Source organism: Lacerta agilis, chromosome 8 (assembly GCF_009819535.1).
Source record: "Lacerta agilis isolate rLacAgi1 chromosome 8, rLacAgi1.pri, whole genome shotgun sequence".
Classification (NCBI taxonomy): domain Eukaryota; kingdom Metazoa; phylum Chordata; class Lepidosauria; order Squamata; family Lacertidae; genus Lacerta; species Lacerta agilis.
The window spans coordinates 8,272,571-8,291,185 of NC_046319.1; the positions used below are offsets into that span (position 1 = coordinate 8,272,571).

At 46.0% G+C, this 18,615-nt stretch overlaps 1 protein-coding gene across 1 annotated transcript; it reads left to right on the forward strand.

Annotated features, from left to right (window-relative positions):
- The first annotated feature begins 2,492 nt into the window (after positions 1–2,492).
- Positions 2,493–4,374, forward strand: LOC117050892. Its single transcript, XM_033156826.1, has 6 exons — positions 2,493–2,585; positions 2,788–2,952; positions 3,040–3,144; positions 3,262–3,367; positions 3,950–4,132; positions 4,222–4,374. The coding sequence occupies exons 1-6, from the start codon at positions 2,493–2,495 to the stop codon at positions 4,233–4,235; spliced, it is 666 nt and encodes a 221-aa protein (XP_033012717.1). The 3' UTR covers positions 4,236–4,374.
- The last annotated feature ends 14,241 nt before the right edge of the window (positions 4,375–18,615 follow it).

Sequence of the window (18,615 nt, forward strand, 5' to 3'; positions counted from 1 at the left end):
GTCCTCAATTCCACCGGAGGACCGGTTCCTGAATTATTCATCAATGACTGCTACTCTCTTGCCAGGGTAAGTCACTGTCGCACAATGCCCAGCAGTCTCTCAAGCCACATGTTCTGGGTTCCACAGAGACAGCACCTGGGCTTTCTGCTCCCCAGCCCTGCCCTGTGAGAATCTCTGACCTCCCTCTCTTGCTTCAGGTCTTTGGCGCCTTTCTACCTGCGGACCAGCTCGTGGAGGCCATGTGCTTCCTGGCCAGCGACCTGGTTGTCGAGAGCAGCTTCAACCCCTTAGACATCTCCCACCTACTGCAAGAGTTCATCAAGCAGTTTAGCGGCAAAGCAGTGGAGGTAAGGTGTCTGCAAAGGTAGGAGAGAAGAAGAATCTCCGCTTTGGCGTTGGGGAGGCAAAGGCATGCCATTGGGTGGCCAGGACACATGTGTGTTTCTTGAGAGGGGCCTGGCAATGTCAGGACAAGAACCTCAGCCAAGGGTCCTCCTTCTGGGAGCAGACTGGCAAGCTTCTTCTCTTGGCCCACAATGGACAGGGGAACTGGTTCACTGGAGCTGCCTGGCTCCAATACTCCCAAGGACCCTGAGGGGGAACCTTTGAAGGAAGGTGGCTGTGGTGGCAGAGGTCAAGGGTCCCTCTTTCTAGGAGAGATGGAGGGATCCACCTGCAGACATCCCCGCTTCCTTGTACTCTCCCAGCAACCCTCTCCTTTTCTCTGACAGGTGGAGGTGCTGCTGGAGGCCTTCTACGACATCACCCTGGGGCCTACAGTGGAGGGCAGAAACATGGCCGTCTTCGCTTTCTCCATCTTGTCCCACCAGCGCCTGGAGAAAGTGGTTGAATACCTCCTCCAGTTTCCCTTCAGGTAGGGAGCCCTCCAGGTTCTCCTGGGCTAAGGGAAAGGTTGGCAAGCTGCAGGGAAGCTTGCTCAGAATACCCTTGCTGCTATCTCCTCTCTCAGGGGCATGGCAGCAAGCAGAAGGCTTGAATCTGACCACTGCTCTTGTTTTTGCATTCACAGAGAGTGCAAGAGAGTATGGAAGGAGGTTTTGACATCGGCCGACCAAGAACAACTGCTCCATCTTCTGGCCGAGCAGCTTTACCAAAGCCCCTTGGCGGAATCTCCCACCCAAGTGGTAAGCACCAACCACCTGCTTTCTGGCTTCCTTCTTCCCAGGGTGATATCGAGGGCTTTCTGTATTCTGCAGAAAAGCAGGGAAAGTGACTTGTACCTCTCTCTCTTGCAGCAACATCTCTCCAGCTTGTTGCAGGCCATCCTCAGGATGGAGGAATACAAGGCAGCTGTGCGGCGGAACTTCCCACAGCTGCTGATCGCTCTCCTGGGGGTGGTTGTCAACTTCCACTACGACCAGGAGTTCCTCAGGTGAGTAGTGTCTTGCAAAGGGGCCAATGGAGTCCTTTTCCCTTCAACCACCTCTGGGGGATTCCAGTCCAACTTGGTTTTCTAAGGGAGGTTCTCCTTAAGGCGGCTCCTAGGGAGGAAGTATGGGGAAGGAACTTGAATGTGTAGCAATGACCCTCTTGGTAAAACTGGCCTTGCTGTTGTTACAGAGGGGCTAAGGAAGTCCTGCACCTCCTTCTCAGCACCACTGGAGCGCAAGTCGAGGCGGCCATTGTAGACCAACTTTTCTGCCCCGAGAATTTCAGCCAGGGGTTGTCTGCCATGGTGAGGTAAGAGGAAGAACACGGTGACCTTCCCCAATGGTCTGGCAAACAGAGCTCAAGGCACGGGATCGGACTGTGCCCCTGTTTGCTTCCTGCGGTGTCTCTCCCTTCCTTAGCAAGACCTGGTTCTCCATTTCAGAGCTGTCGGAAAGCGCCGCTGGTGGATCCCTCCCATGGTGCAAAACATCACCGCTGCTCTCGAGGACCAGGAGTTTGCCGGAGTGCCACAAGTAGCGGCAGCTATCTACATCGAGGTGAGGGGGACTGACACGGGAGGAAACGGGTGCAGCAAGGAGGCCCTGGCTTGGTTTCTGCCGAGTGTTGGGCTTTGTGTTCTTCGGCTCCCTTTGTGTCCTTGGTTCCCCAACCAGCCTTCCTCAGAATTTGGACCTTGCAGCTGCCTCATCACTGAAGAGTTTCTTTCTCTTTGGGCCTCTTTAGCTGCTCAGCTGCCGTCTGCAGGTCTATCCCTGTGAAGAAACACTGGAGCAGCTCCTCACCTGGATGAAACATGACCACCTGCAAGTCCGGAAGCTCAGCGCCAGAGGAATATCCCTGCTTCTGGACTCGGACATGGCAAGTGATGCTCAGAGGGAGGGAGGGAGGGAGGGGGGGTACAGATCCTGTTTCTAATCATGGCCCAGCACTCTTTTGCTGACAGAATGCTGCAGGGCCAGTGCTTAAAGGCCTTTCAGACCTTTGAAAAGATTCTCTCTTTTGTGTAGGACCCTTCGCTTCTGCGGCTGTTGCTGCTGGATTCCCTCCCTTGTGCAGAAGCCGATGTCCTCCCAGACCTGATGAACCTGGTAGACCAAGCCTATCTCTCCAGGGAGCTGGGAGAGGAAGAGCTGAAGATGCTGGCAGCAACCTACTGCGGTCTGGCTGCCCATGTGAGTATTACGGAACACATGACATCACACACAGGGGAAAGACAGGGGGAGCATCTGGAAAACACATGGGGAGAGTCCCCCCTGCCCCCAGTCTTCCCCACGAGGAGGATAGGGGGTTGAGCAGCCTCAAAACAACCCGGTGGACAGGAGAAAGGAAACTACTCTGATGAGAAACACTACCTCTGATGTTTTCTGCCTACAGGAGGATGACTCTGTCCGGGCATCAGCCATTCAACATCTGGGGCTGCTTCGGGCCTGGGCCAGAGACCAAAGGCTTCCCGTAACAACAACAACAGAAGAAGAAGAAGCCATTAATGAACTGGTCATCGTCCTCATTCACCTGGAAGACGAGGATGAGGTGGCCAAGGTGAGGGCCAAGGAGGTAGACTTATGCAGTAGGCTTCCCAAAAAAAATTAGGGCAATTTCTAACCCTCTTCTCTTCTTGTGTTGCAGGCCGCAAGGAGGGCTCTTTCCCATCTAGCCCCAAAAGTCAAGTGGTGGGCCCATCCCAACAAATTTAGCCTCCACTTTGCACTCCACCAGGCTGCCAAGCATCTGGTAAGGTCCCTCTGCTTCATTGGCAGCTTTGCCCAGGGATGTCTTTAGGGGTGCAAGGCTCTTTTGCCACACTCTCAAGCCTGTCTGATGCCACCTCTCCTTTGTCTTTGCCAACAGAGCAAGACCTTCAGCAAGAACATCCTTCGGAGTGCTGCCTTGACATGTACCAAGCCGTCGGCCAACAGGCTGCCAGCCGTCTCCAGGGTGGCAGCTCTGCTTCTGGGTAAGTCAAGCAACATCCTTCCCTGGTAGGGATGGACAGGAACGTCTTGGTAATGATGGCAGGGAGGATGGGCATGTCCCCAGGCCACCTGCTAGGTAGGGGTCCATCTGCGCCCAGATCTTGCTCTGAGTGCTCCGCGAGGGTGGAGGCCTCTAGACACATCAGAGCATACCTGTCCTCCAGCCGTGCTGCCTCTGTCTCCGCTTGCTTTGCACCGAGATGACGTCCCTTTTCTTGCCCTGTCTCTCTAGGTCACCTGGCTTTCCGGGATGCAAGTTTCATCCAGACCGAAGACATGGCATCCTATGGTACATGTAAGTGAGATGTACGGAGGGCAGGGAGGGGTACTTCTGCTGAGAAAGGGCTTTAGGGGAAGGCAGATTCCCAGGTGTATGTGCAGACAGAGCTGCCACAAGATGAACGTGTAGAAAGGATTGGAATGTGTCTGCACTGCCCTCTCACACACAAATACTCCCCTACCCCAAACCCTGGTCTTGGGAGAAGCTCCGGTGGGGGTGCATTGCAAGTATTTGTCTTGTGAAGAGCTGATTCCTTGCTCAACCTTTCTCCCTTGCCACTCAGGGCTGGAAGAGATGCAGCAGCACGAGGAAGAAGGGCTCAGGCGGACAGGGAGGAGCTGCCTGAACATCATGCAGCGGGCCTTGGAACATCGGCAGAAAGGCAGGGTCCAGCGCCTTGTGAGGAGGCTGCTCCGCTGTGGTCACAGGGAACCTTACCCGCAGGACTTCCTGAGCTGCATGCCAGGTGAGTGAGGCGTCTGGTGGGCTATTTGGAAGTCTGGTGGGCTGTTTAGATGGGACGTTTCTCAAGGAGCCCCTTTCTCCTCCTGACAGAACATCCGCAGTAGCGCCAGGCCAAGGCAACGTGAACATCAGAGTTGTGCTGCAGAGATACCATCTTCTGCTCTCCGCGGGATCCAGTCTAGACCAGCGCCAGGAACATCAACGCCACCAGGATCGACCAAGAGGAGTGGTGCTGCCCTCAAGACCCTCCGGACATAGCGGTAGGAATCCTTTTCGTTGTTGTTGTTGTTGTTGTTGTTGTTGTTGTTGTTGTTGTTGTTGCGTTTTTTGTTGATGTTGTTTTCAATTGTTGATTTTATTGATTCCTTTTGAATATCAGGGTGGTTCACAACACCAAGTTAAAAAAGATTTAAAAAATCACTTCACAAAATTCATAATAAAAATATAAGAACTTAATATAAATGAAAATAATTAAAAACATAATAAAAATAGCCACAAGACTAATGTATGTACACTGATAAACAATACAAAAGCCCCAAAACAACACTCCAGCCCACAAACACAAAATCTAAATCAACATACCACATTTAAAAAACTATTTAAAACAACCCCACCCTGCAAATCAAACAGAATCCACCCAAGTTAAAAACCCCATCCCTTTAGAAACAGTCATGTTAACACAAGGGGGCTTGCCTACGATCTGGTCCCCACCCCCTAAGTGCCGCCCCCAAAGGGACGATTTAACCTTTGAGCTCCCCCAGTCGCTGGAGTACGCCCAGGGTCCGGTTCCTTGCAGGCCTCTCTCCCATCCTCTTAAGTGAGGGGGGGAGGCAACCCCCCAGCAGCAACTTTCTTCCATTTCTTTGTTACAAAACGCCTCTTTCTTTTTTAATTCTTTTTTTAATTTTTTAATTTAAAAATAAACTTATTGCGTTTTAAGAGTTACACAATTTGTACAAATTATCATTTGACAAAAAAAGAAAGAAGAGAAGAGAAAAAATAAAATAAAATAAAGAAAAACTTTAAAAATCTTTGACATACAAAACTTAAATATAGAGAAAAAATATAGATGAACTTGAACCAATCTTTTAACCAGCAGAAGGCTGCCGCTTCAAAGTAAATTCTTAGGTCTGGCAGTGAGAATCCACCTCTTTCTTTAGAATCAGTCAAAATGTTATATTTTATTCTGGGTTTCTTCCCCTGCCAGTCCTTTTGCCATCTTCTGAAACAGTCCAGCTTATCTATAATCGGAAGTACTTGGAACAGAAACAACATCTTTGGCAATACATTCATTTTTATAGCTGCTATTCTGCCCATCAAAGAAAGCTTTAATCTTGTCCATATATTCAAGTCTCTTTTTATCTCATTCCACAATTTCTCATAATTGTCCTTGAACAGGTTTAGATTCTTAGGAGTTAAATTGACTCCCAGATATTTTACCTTATTAACAAAATTAAGTCCAGTTTGATCTTGCAATTTCTGTACCTGCATAGGTACCATATTTTTTGTCAACACTTTAGTTTTGGCTTTATTTAACTTAAATCCAGCTACTTGTCCAAATAAATCGATTATCTCTAAGGCTTTAGGCACACTAATTTCAGGATCTTGTAGGGATACAACGAAGTTGTCGGCAAAGGCTCTCAATTTGTATTCTTTCTCTCCCACCCTTATTCCTTTTATCTGCTTGTCCATTCTAATCATGTTCAAAAGGACCTCCAGGACCGTTATAAAAAGTAGAGGTGAGATAGGGCAACCTTGTCTCGTTCCTTTTTCAATTCTGATTTCTTAGGATATCACATTATTTATTATAATTTTTGCTTTTTGTTCTTTATAAATGGCATTTATGCCATTCAAAAATCTTTGGCCGACCTCCATCTTTTCTAAAGTTTTCTTCATAAAACTCCAAGAGATATTGTCAAAGGCCTTCTCCGCATCAATAAACATCAGTGCTGCTTCTGTATTTATCTTCTTTTCCAATATTTCCAATATATCCACAATATTCCTTGTATTACTATTCATATGTCTTCCAGGTAAAAAACCTGCTTGGTCCTTGTGGATATATTCCTTCAACACTCTTTTCAGCCTCGTGGCCATGACATTTGCAAAGATTTTGTAATCTACATTCAAAAGTGATATTGGTCGGTAATTCTTCATTAATGTTTTTTCTGAATCTGGCTTCAAAATTAATGTGATATACGCTTCTTTCCATGAGTCTGGTGCCCTACCTCCCTCCAACAGTCCATTACATACATCCTTCAACGGCTGGATCAACCAATCTTTTAAGGACTTAGAATACTTTGCTGTCAAACCATCAGGTCCTGGGGCCTTTCCAATCTGCATCTTATTAATTGCATCCTCCATCTCTTCGATAGTAATCGGGTGGTTGAGTATTGTTGCTTTCTCTTCTGGGACTTTATGTAATCCATTCTTTTCCAAGAAGTGTTTGATATCTTTCTCCTCTACTTTCCCTTCTTTGTACAATTGCTTATAAAATTTCTGAAAACATTTTCTAATCTCCTCAGGATTCTCCACATTCTTATCTTTAATCTTTAAATTGGTGATGGTGTTCAGTTTCTGTCTCTTCTTTAACTGCCAAGCCAACATTTTCCCACAATTGTTAGCCGAATCAAAAGTTTTCTGTTTCATCAGCCTAATTTTCCATTCAATTTCTTGATTTAATATTTTCGCATATTGGGACTGCAAGATCTTTATTTCTTTCTGTATTTGTTGATTTTTTCAGGTGACCTCTTAGCTTCTTCTCTTTCTCTTTTATTTGGTCCAACAATCTTTCTTTTTCCAGATTTTGTTCCTTCTTCTTTTTAGCTTTTTCCCTTATAAGGAACCCTCTCATCACCGCCTTACTTGCGTCCCAAACAGGGGCGTCGCTAGGGGGGTGCGGTGGGGGCGGTACGCCCCCGGGCGACAGGTGTAACAAGCGGCGGGTGGGGGCGACAAGCAGCGGGTGGGGGTGACAAGCGGCGCCCCTCCCGCCACTGCCCAGGCAACGGCGGTCACCCTGGGAGCAGCAACGCTGCACGGACGGGGTGCTCCCTCGGCCGTGCGCTGTTGCTCCCGGGGCGACGGAGCGAGCGGCGGCGCGTGGGGGTGACAAGCGGCAGCCCCTCCCACCATTCCCAAGCACTGCCGCTCCCTCCGTCACCCAAGGAGCAACAGCGCACGGCCGAGCGAGCACCCCGTCCGTGCAGCGCTGCTGCTCCCGAGGTGACCGGCAGCGTGGGGAGTGGCAGGAGCGGCCGTCGCTTGTCACCCCCACGCGCCGGCACTCGCTCCGCCCCCCCGGGAGCAGCAGCGCACGGTGTGTGCGGTGCTGCTGCTCCTGGGGCAACGGAGCGAACGGCGGCACGTGGGGGTGACAAGAGGCAGCCCCTCCCACCATTCCCACGCGCTGCCGCTCCCTCCGTCACCCTGGGAGCGGCAGCGCACGGCCCGACGACGGAGTGCGCCTGCACGCGCAGGCGCACTCTGTCATCGGATCGCCGCTTCCACAGCCTCCTTTTGAGCCGGAGAGCTTAAAAGCGAGCTCTTCGGCTTAAAAGAGGGCTGCAGAAGCGGCGCCGGCACTCCCGGAAACGCCCTGGGGGCGGAGCGTCATGACGTCACAATGTGATGTCACGACGCCCCGCCCCTGGGGCGTTTCCTTTGCCGCCCCGGGTACCGCGGAGCCTTACTCCGCCACTGGTCCCAAACAATTCTTTTCTCTACTTCTGTGTTCAAATTTATCTGAAAATACTCTCTCATCTTCTTTGCGGCTTCTTCCACTACCTTGGGATTTCTCAGCAACGCATCATCCATTCTCCATCTGAAGGAATCCTTGGAGAAGTTTTAAGTCCAATTGTACCGCATTATGACCTGAACAAGTCTTTGGACAGATCTCTGCCTTCTGTATTTTAGGTGCCAATGCTCTAGAAATCCAGATATGATCTAACGTTGACCATGACTCTGTGGTTCTGAAAAATACGTTGCCTCAGTTTCTGTTGGATTCTTCAGTCTCCATGCATCTATCAAGTCCAAATTATCTACCATATCAAAGAAAGCTTTGGGCAGTTTCCCTTCATTTGTAATTTTAGTCCTTTGTGATCTATCCATCAAAGTAGAAACTGTCCCATTAAAGTCTCCGAGGCAAACAATATTATAGTCCAAATAGTCCAAAAGCATGTCATGGATCTTTTTATAAAAAAATTGACTTTCCATCATTTGGTGCATAAAGTCCCAGAATCAAATATTTGTCGCCTTGTACCTTAATTTCAATTGCAATATATCTCCCTTCTTCATCCTTGAACAACTGTCTTGGATTATATTTCTCTTTTGCATAAATCACAACTCCTCTCTTCTTGACTTTGTCCAGTGATATAAATTCTTGGCCTAATTTTTTATTCTGTAAAATCCTTCTGTGGTGCCGGATTACATGGGTCTCCTGTAAGCAGATTAAGTCCAAATTCTTCCTTTCTAATGCGTGGCATACTCTGTGTCTCTTTGGCCTCTGGTTCAAACCGTGAACATTCCACGTCAACACTTTCAACGCCATTTTACTTCCCAGAGTCTCCCATTGCTCCTTCTGATTCTCCTTCCTCTTCTTCTTCTCCTGGGCCTGATCCCCCTAGTCCAGCTGGGTCCAATCTTGCAGCATCCAATGAGGATCCTCTGAAGTCTGCTGAGTATTTATCCAAAAATTTCTTCTTGTCTTCAAATGATCTAATTCTCACTCTCCTTTCTTTATACTTAAAAGTTAGGCCTTCAGGAAATTCCCAGCTGAAGGGGATCCTTCTTGCGCGCAATTCAGTTGATAAATCGTTGTAATTAAATCTCAAATTCAGAAAATAATGTGGGATGTCCTTATAGATGATAGCAGATTTCTGTTGAACCACGAGGTTCTTCTTATAATGAAAATCAAGTATCTGGTCTCTCTGCTGTCTATTCTGGAACACAACCATACAGTCATTCACTATCTTTGGGCTCTTCTTTCCTTTAGCTCCAAATCTATAGGCCTTCACAATAAATGCTGCCAAATCATTTTTTTCCAGCTCCCAGAATGCAGAAAATTCTTTAATTATATAATCCTTCAAACTATCTTGCTCCAGCTCGGGAAGATGTCTCAATCTTAGGTTCGTCTCTCTCTCCTTCAGTTGCAGAAAAGCAAGAGATTCTTGCACGTCTCTTTGTTGAGATTCAAGCCTCTGAATTTTTTCTGGGTCCACACTTTCAATTTTATGTTCCACAATCTTAATTTTTTCTTTAAATTCCTCTGATTCTTTTTTTGAGGACTTTACCTTCTTTCCCAATCCCATCAATCACCGCCGTGTTCTCTTTCAACGTCTTATCAATGGCTCGGATTGAATTGTCCAATCTGTCTGATGATTCTTTAATATCACTTTGTAATTTCTCTGCAACAGCCTGCAGATTGGCATTGACTTTTTCAATAGCAGCAAGCATTTGCTCTTCAATACTTTTTGTGACAGAGGCTTTTCTCTTGATTTCTTTCTTTTGCTCCTCTTTTTTTGTTCTTGCCCTTGTAGTCGGAGTTATCTCTTGCATTTCCACAACACTCTGCAGCTGGGAACTCAAGGTCACCTCAGTCTCAATGAGTCACAGTGAACCAGACCCAAAACAATCCTAAAAGTAAACACCAGGTGGCCACAAGACAGGGTCAGAGAACAAAGAGCAGAGCAGACCCAGCAACTTCCTTTAAAACAAGAGTCCCCTTGCAATTCCAGCTCCACAGTCTCACAACAGTCTTAGGCACTTAAAGTTCAAAAAGTTCTGAAAAGTCTTCCAAAGTCAAGAAAAGTAGCCAAACCAAAACAATCCAAGTCAGTTGTTACTTAAAATCCAAATTGTAGTGCAAGTTAAGCAGTTCCAAGTTAAAAAGTAGCAGGAAACCAAAAGTATCCAGTTGGAAACATAAGTCGGAAGCAATATAATACAATGTATCCGCCGCCCGCTAACTGACCCGGACTCCTTAATCCAGAGGGTGAGCGGTGTCTTCTTGTAAAATTATAAATCCACAGAAAGAAAGCAATAAAATGTCACAGCCTTTCCCCAAACCAGGGTTTCAACAGTCTCTACAATCAGCGCTAAACTTTAAAGCAAATCTTAAGCAGCTCCAGCTCCTTTGACGTTACTTTGATCTTGCCGCTGTCAGAGAGAGACAGACTTCCTCATTTTAAATCTCTCCGCAAGCCAAATTTCACACTTTAGGTTCAAATTAAGCTCCGTACTTACAGAGTCCTTGTTTTGAGTCCAGATTGAAGAAAAGCGGAGTGCTCAAAATCCGGCAGTATCCGCTGCTTCGTGTCTTCGGTTAGCGATGGCTCTTCAGCGCCGTACCGGAGCCTCGCTCACTCAAGCCTCCCTTTTACAAGGGTTGATCGAGAGCAAGGTCGGTACGTCTGGCGCCCGCTAGAACCCAAGTCCTCGGGATGCTCCTCCCGAGGTTTAACGGAGCCGGCAGTGCGGTTGCGGTCGCTCCAATCCCCGAAAACACCGGAGCTGTCTCGGAACCGAAACAGCTCACGACTGCACGGAATGGCGCTCACACCGGAAGTCCATCTTTAGTTTATCATCTATCAAATATTTGTGCCAACCAAAGCTTAGCCCCGCTCCTTCGAATATATATATATATATTATTCTTGGTCTTTTCCCATTCCAAACAAACTTTGACAAATCCCTTCTCCATTCTTTGAAGCATTTTGCCCCACCCAATATTGGCAAGCTTTGAAAAAGAAAAATCATTTGTGGCAGGATACACATCTTGATAACAGATATTCTTCCTAATAGGGATAGTTTTAATTTTGACCAATTTGCTAATTTTGTTTTTATTTCCTTCCACTTTTTTCATAATTTTCTTGATATAAATCTATATTTTTTGTTGTCATATGGATTCCTAGGTACTTCATTTTCTTTTTAATTTCTATTCCTGTTAGTAATTGTAATTGTTCTTTTCGTTCTAATTCCATATTTTTAACAAAGATGCTTGTTTATAATTAATCTTAAATCTGGCCAATTTTCCAAATTCCTTTATTGTTTCTAATGCTTTGGGGATACTATTCAATTGATCTTCCATGGTGACAATTACATTATCTGCAAAAGCTCTTGTCTTGTATCTCTTTTTCCCTATCACAATACCTTTGATGCCCTCATTATTTCTGATGTTATTCAATAATACTTCCAATACTATTATAAATAATGTTGGTGACAGGGACAACCCTGCCTTGTGCCCTTAGATATTTTTATATCCCGTGTCGTTATTCCATTTATGATTAATTTTGCCCTTTGATTTTGATAAATAGTTCTAATTGCTCTTTGAATTTTTCCCCCAATACCCAATTCTTCCAATAATTTAGCCAAAAACAGCCAGGATATGTTATTGAAAGCCTTTTCAGCATCTATTGCCATAGTTGTTAGCTCTTGCTTTCCTTGAGTTCACTCTGAAGGCTTTTTCCATGCGTTCTTCTATCTCCATCTCTTCCACCTCCAGCCATTTTGCTAATTCTTATCATTTTGGCTGTGTCTTCATTCTCTTTTGCAGGGATGTTTCTCAATCTCAATATCTTATCTCTAAGTTGCATTTGCATCATAGCAAGAGCGTCGCTTTCAGCTTCTTGTGTCACCCTACATATTTTCATCTCTCCTATTTTGGCCAGTTCTGTTCTCCCTTCTCTTTTTTCTTTCATTAATTTTTTAGTGCTGTTATCTGCTGTGGATTTGATTTCTGTTGTTATTGCCATTTGTCTCTATATTTTTCATCTCTATTTCCTTCAGATGTTGTTTTAATTCTCCTTTTTCTTTTTCATTCAAATCCATTTTTTCTTCAAGTCTCTCCACTTTTTGTTCCAAACTCTTTATTCTCTCATTTATCTCTTTTTTTAAATTTCTGCAAGGTCTTTTCTTACTTCCCCCATATCCTCTTTTAAACTCAAAATAAGTTCTTTCAGATCCATTTTATGGCCTGCCGTAGAGCTTCTCCTCATTCTCTGGTGACTTTTTACCCAGCACTGCTGTAGCGCTCCTTTCATCCACTCGGCGCTGCTGCTTTGGGAGGTGAAGCTTTCAATTCTGTATGTGTCTTTCCTTAAAGTCCCCACTAGGTGTTGTTGTATCTTGCACTATGCTCCAATGCTGTTTTCTTTTTTGCGTATTTCTCTTTGTTCTACTTCCTTCTTACTTCCTACTTCTTTGTCGCTTAGTCACTTCTAATGTGGGGTATCCGCCATTTTAGTGCCTCTCTATTCTTTTCTGTTCACTCCTTTCTTCTCTTCCCCTCCACTATTTGCCATTTGCTCTCCGCGGAGCTCCTTTCCTTAGCTTTTTCTCTTTTCTTTCCTTAATTTCATAATTCCACTCTACAGGTATCTCCATTCTCTGGGTTCAATTTGTTTGTATACTCGTTAATCTTGCCGCAATAACGATGGCTTCCAACTTTTTTCCTTTGTTATTTTCTTTTAAATTATTTCATTTGGTTTATCGGCAACGTTCATTTGTATGATTTTCCATTTTTAATTTAAAACTCCCCCAGTCTCTGCTTGCTCTATCTATTTTCCCCTGTTCATTTACTGTCCTTACGACTTTTTGAATACTGCGGAGGGGGCTTTCTTTTTTCTCAAGAAAAGGCTTTGTTCCCAAACGTCCCGAATCAAAGTTCAGGTGTAAATAAGGGAAATTTTGCTGTCACGGCTGCGCCAGAGTCGAGGCTTCTCACTGGGTAAGTTGTTCTTTTCACGTCTCCATGCCCTGGAACCCCCCCCCCGCTCGCTTTCTGATGCTTTCAGTGGGCATGGGGTGCAAGGTTCCCTTACAGGCACCACCAATTTTTTGGGACCTGGATTGCCTCTTGGCCCTTTTTCTTTGGGGGTGCGCTTACCTTCCACTACCCCCTATTAACCCAGTGGACGCTCCGAGGGCTCAAGTTCCTCAGAGTGCACCTGACTGCAACCAGCGGTAGAACTGGAAGTCTTCCTTTTTAATTCTTCATTCACCTGCAGCGGGGATTATTTTGGGGGCAACTAGAGAGGCTAACATTCATGAGATTTAATACCCTTTCTAACACAGTCTCTTTTCTCTCTTTCCTGCATGGAACAAAACCACGATGGGAAACGGCGGCCTATCTGCTGGAGCCTGGGAACAGACGTCCGGAAAAAAGAAGACCACCGCAAGAATGTCATCAGCCGGGAAAGGAGCCGCCCTGAGGACGACATCTGCAACATCGACCCTCCACCTGGCAGTGGATTTCAGGACTGGACACTTTTTATTGACTCTTTTGGGACTTAAAACAGCAAGCAGGACTATTTTTAGTTAGATAGGTTAAAATGGATGTATAGAATAGGATAGGCAAAATATGGGGTATTCAAGGGTAGATAACACTATGGTTTATGTTAAAATGTGTAAAAAAAATCAATTTGTAAAACATGAATAAATAATATTTTTGTTAAAAAGAGAAATAGGTCTTTTGGTTTGTGAAAAGTAAGCTAGTAAGGGAAATATCTGCACACTTCCCTGGAGGGATGCCCCGTCATGCCAAGATGGAGACATAGAGGCTCCATCCTAGCATCTATGTGCAAGCAAAGCCAAATATCCCAAAGACACCCCAGTCTTCATTCCACAGAAACTGAACCCAGGCTAAGCGCAGGAACCCCTGGAGTCGTCTGCCGCTCAGAAATGGGGATGTTCACCACCTTCTTTTCACCATCCTGCCCCACATCCTGCCCCCATGCCCCCCTGCCGCCAAAAACAAAAAGGCCGCCTCCCGCTTGGCCGAAAGGGACAGCCTCTTTTCTTTGGCCTTAGCCAAATGGATGTATAGAATAGTATAGGCAAACTATGGAGCATTCGAGGTAGATAACACTATACTAGATAGCATTTTGTATATTATTTTTGTTCCTTCTTTTTTTTATAAGCATCTTTGTTCTTTTCCCCCTCACTTCCCCCCTTTGTATCAGTTTTATTTCTTTACAGTTGTAATTCTTTTATTAAAAATATTTTTAAAGGGTAAATATATAAAGCATGGAAGGGGAGGACAGGCAGTCAATTTATAAAGTAACTTACAGTTTATGTTAAAATTTGTAAATGTTTTTTTTTTTTAGTAAAACCAATAAATACGTGTTTTTTAAACAATAAAAATAGTTGCCTGGCTTCTGACTTATTTGGACCTAGGATGTTGATGGGGCCTAGCAGTTACTTTGCAGTCTGTTTTGATCCATAAAAAGTGGGTGGTGTCACGTTTCAGGGTGGAGCCCCTTTGTGGAGGTGAATAGGGCCTTTGTGGCAGGCTTTACATTTTCTGTAAAAACACAATCTTAGAACTTGCAGTTTAACACTGTTGCAGCCAAGCCTCCTATAAACGCACACGCTATCCCGCCTTGTGCATTCCCGTCTCTTCTGGCAAGTGGCTGAGGCAATAATTTTAGGTAATTTAATTAAGTTTTCTTCTGCTTTATGTCCCGTGACATAAAGATGTAATGAAATTTTAAAATGCGGTAATTTTACACCCAAAGATTATTAATACTGCAACAGGGCTGCTAGCAACAGAATGTCAAATTACCTGGTTTGCAGACGCATTGAGGTTCCCCCCCCCCGCCCCATCCTATTTTTCCTTTCTCTTTCCAGAGGTTTGTTACATAGGATTTACACTCTTCTGCAGAGGGTTGCTATTATCATCATTATTAGGGGCTTGAGCGATGATTTATCTTTGGCAGGAAAGCTGCACGGCGGGGTGGGGGTGGGGGGTTGTCAGCTCTTTGTGGCTCCTGGTCAACTTTCTGCATGGATCAGGTTCCCCCCCCCCCAAAAAAAAAACAACCACAGGCAAAGTCCATATTGGTGTGACGCCACATCGACAGCCTCTCAGGGCAAGTTGGAAGTGGGATACAGAGAGACCAGGCACATTGAAATACAAGCTTACTGGGGCAACAACATCCAGATTCAGATCCCCACTCAGTCACAAAGCTCCCTGGGTCTGTAACAGTCTTGTAGCCTGAGGTATGTTGCACAATTGTTGTGAGGGTGAAAAATGGGAGAGGCAGGGCCATCATACCCTCCAACATTTCTTCAATTATTGGTTAACATTGTGGCATAGATTACCAAGCCACTACCTTGTCCAATGCTTATGGCGAGATGAATTCTCTAGCCTTTCGACTAGTAGAATTCATGCTAAACTCCTGAGTTATGGAATATCTCCTTCAGATTCCCTAAAATTAGATCAAATTACTGCTCAAAGACTGATCCGCCAAAGACTGGATGACATCGATCTACAGCGAAATTATATGCTGGGGGGAGGTGTTTGTTCGCCCCAGAACATCGGTATCACCTTAACTTACTGCGTTCCATCATACCTCTCCTCCCTTTTGACTGTTGTCCATAGACTGGCCTTCACCAAAGCGAGGTTCAACGTTTTCCCCTCCAACGTCCTGAGACACAGATTCTCAAAGGGCCAAGCCTCTGCCATGTGCGAATGTGATAAGGAGACACTGGAGTCTCTCCAGCACATTATGTTCGCTTGCCCCTTGTTCAACGTGCCACGGGCAAATTTGCTGGGATCAATCACAGAGAAACTAGAGGGCACCCCACCAGAATTCCACCTCGCCCAAATCTTGCAGGATAAGGATACTCATACGCCCCTGAAAGTGGCAAGGTTCCTGGTCGCTGTCCTTACCCAAAAGCGTCGCCAAGGAGCACTACAAGCTAGCTAAGGCTTAGTATGCCATTCTATTTTATTGTATTTTATTGTTACTGTGGTGTTTTAGCGGCTGTTGTTCCCACTTGCACAAGTTGTTATCTATGTGTTTTTTACTTGTATGGGCCTATGGCCGTAAATAAAATTCTATTCTATTCTCCGATGAAAATAGGACACCCTATTCCATAATAATAAAAATAAACATAAACATAATTTTATTATTTATGCCCCACCCATCTGACTGGGTTGCCCCAGCCACTCTGCTTCTAACATATGTACATAAAAACATAATAAAACATTAAACGTTGCAGAGTTGCCTTCAGATGTTTTCTAAAGGTTGCACAGTTACTTAGCTCCTTGGCTGCTGGGGGGGGGTTTGCATAACTCCTTAGCCCCCAACATTTCTCTGATGAAAACGGGGACTGTCCCTGGAAAATAAGGAGACTTGGAGAGTCTGGACCATGTGAGTTCTGGGGTTAAAAGAATGGGGGGGGGGGCAAGGACAGAAATGAAATTGATTGATTGGGATGTAATTTCTTTTCCTCATGACTTGAAATTCGGCACCACCCAAAATGCTAGACTATTAAAGGTGCAAAGGGATAAATGCTTAGCATTTATCTCATACTATCATCTATATATAAAAATTGCGTGTATCTATGTTCTCCGTAACCGCTGCACCAAACAGCATCAAATTAGGACAAAGCGTAACTTGACCATCAAGGAAGGATCTGGCATAATAAAAATTTAAAAAAACCACACCTGTCATACCTAAAATAAAGGATAAAGGGGGGGGAGTGGCACACCTATTATACCTCACCAGCAAAAGGAATGAAGACTCCAACAGCATCCAATAGAAAGGCGGATTGCCCGTCGACATCATCAGACCTGGCCAGAGCAACAATCCCTGTGCCCTCACCTAAAATGGCCGCCGCAGCTTTGCATGCACCGAGAAAAAAAAAAAAAAACATGAAGCAGGAGGCATGCCTGAGGTCGCACTGAGTAAGACCAGCTCTGAGGGGATTGTGTCGCTGGGGTGCGTGATTTTGGGACTGGGTAATTTTGGGACTGGGGTGGGGGAGAATGCTCTTTAAGGTCGCCAGTGCCCTCACCTAAAATGGCCGCCACAGCTTCACATGTAAAATGCATCTCTGGGTTATTTGTGGGGCATAGGAATTAGTTCATTTCCCCCCAAAAAATATAGTCTGGCCTACCACATGGTCTGAGGGAAAGTGGACCGGCCCACGGCTGAAAAAGGTTGCTGACCCCTGCTCTAAAGGGACAGGGAAGAATGAAAACAGGAGCTTCCAGAATACTCTCGGGGTCAGAAGAATTTTAAAAAGCAAAAAAGCAAAAAAGCAAAAAAAACCACAGCAACGCGTGGCCGGGCCAGCTAGTTTTTACAATATATTTTTACCTCTTAATGTATTTATTTTTAACTCATGATAGTAATTTATGAAATTATGCATGGCGTAGGGTTGATAAACGTTTCTCTCCCTCTCTCATAACACTGGAAATCGTGGACATGCAAGGAAGCTGAATGTGGGAAGATTCAGGACAAAGAAAAGAAGGGCTTTTTCACAGAGCACATGGTTATACAGTGGAACTCCTTCCCACAGGAGGCAGTGAGGGTCACTGCCTTGGATGGCTTTAAAAGAGGGTTAGCCACATTCATGGAGCGGGAGGTAGTTTTGCAAAAGAAAAAACAAAACTTGGATGAAAGGGAGCCGTTGGAACAAATCTGGCCTCAGAAATGTTTGGCATTCAAAGGCTGCAGCGCTGGGCTCCTGGAAGTTAAGCTGACTGCAAGCAGTGAGCTGAGTCAGCATCAATTTTCTTTTTTTCACAATAGAAGCCACGAGAAGCAGAAAATCCTGATGAGGCAGCAGAAAGGCAGGGCCTTTTCCTAAAGGGACTATTAGCAGCCAAGGTAGAAACAGGCCATATATTTTTTCACGAGAGGCAGGGGAGTGCTGGGGTTTTGTGAAATGTCATTATTTCATTCCAAAAAAGTCACTGGCCTTTTGGATAGAAAGAACGTGGGAAGAGCCTGCTGGATGAAGCCAATGGCCTGTCGAGTCCAGCATCCTGTTCTCACTGAGAGCAGTTAAGTACAACATTCCTTGTTTTGCTAGAGTGGACATGCAAGGGAAGGTTTGGTCCAGCCAGCCAAAACTTCCTGTTCCTCCTGGCCTGGAGCATCCTTCTTTGCATGTGACTAATGGGTGGGCGTGACCTTTCCAGACCTGGTAAAAGGACAAGGCATGTTGTGCTGGCCCCAAGGGTTTGTCCATGAAGCGAGGTCCAAGTCCAGTCCTGGGTCTAGGGGTCCAAAGGAGGTCAGTCCGGCGGGGAGCGAGGCAGGGAGCAGGTCAAGGTCCAAGGCAGGTTCAGGCACAAGGTTGCAGGTTGAGCACACGCTTGCAACTATGTTGCTCACGCAACTTGGGCTGGGTCTGGCTGGCTTTTATCTGGCCCTATGCTTAGGGCCGCCCCGATCCTCTGGAGACTCGCCTCTCCTCCGGGCCTGGAGGCGAGCACTCCTCCTGCAGACACTTAACTCCCTTCGCCTCTCTGCCCTGAGCCTCTGTAGCTCAGGAGAGGCTGGTGGGTTACTGGACCCAGGGGATGCCTCAGCTTCCTCTGAAGAGGCTGGGAGTGGAGCACCTGCAGGCAATGGGTCCTCCCTCCCATCAGGAGCCAGAGCAGACTCTGCTGATGCCTGCACCTGGGGATCCAGCACAGGTGGGGATCCTTCAGGCTCAAGCCCTGGCCCCGGCTCAGCTGGTTCTGGAGGCGGG

Excerpts from the sequence above, each read along its gene's own strand:
- LOC117050892 (XM_033156826.1), top strand. The coding sequence starts at position 2,493 with ATGAACCTGGTAGACCAAGCCTATCTCTCCAGGGAGCTGGGAGAGGAA. Across the intron at positions 2,586-2,787 it reads ACTGCGGTCTGGCTGCCCAT|GAGGATGACTCTGTCCGGGC; the intron begins GTGAGTATTACG and ends TTCTGCCTACAG. Across the intron at positions 3,368-3,949 it reads GGTGGCAGCTCTGCTTCTGG|GGCTGGAAGAGATGCAGCAG; the intron begins GTAAGTCAAGCA and ends CTTGCCACTCAG.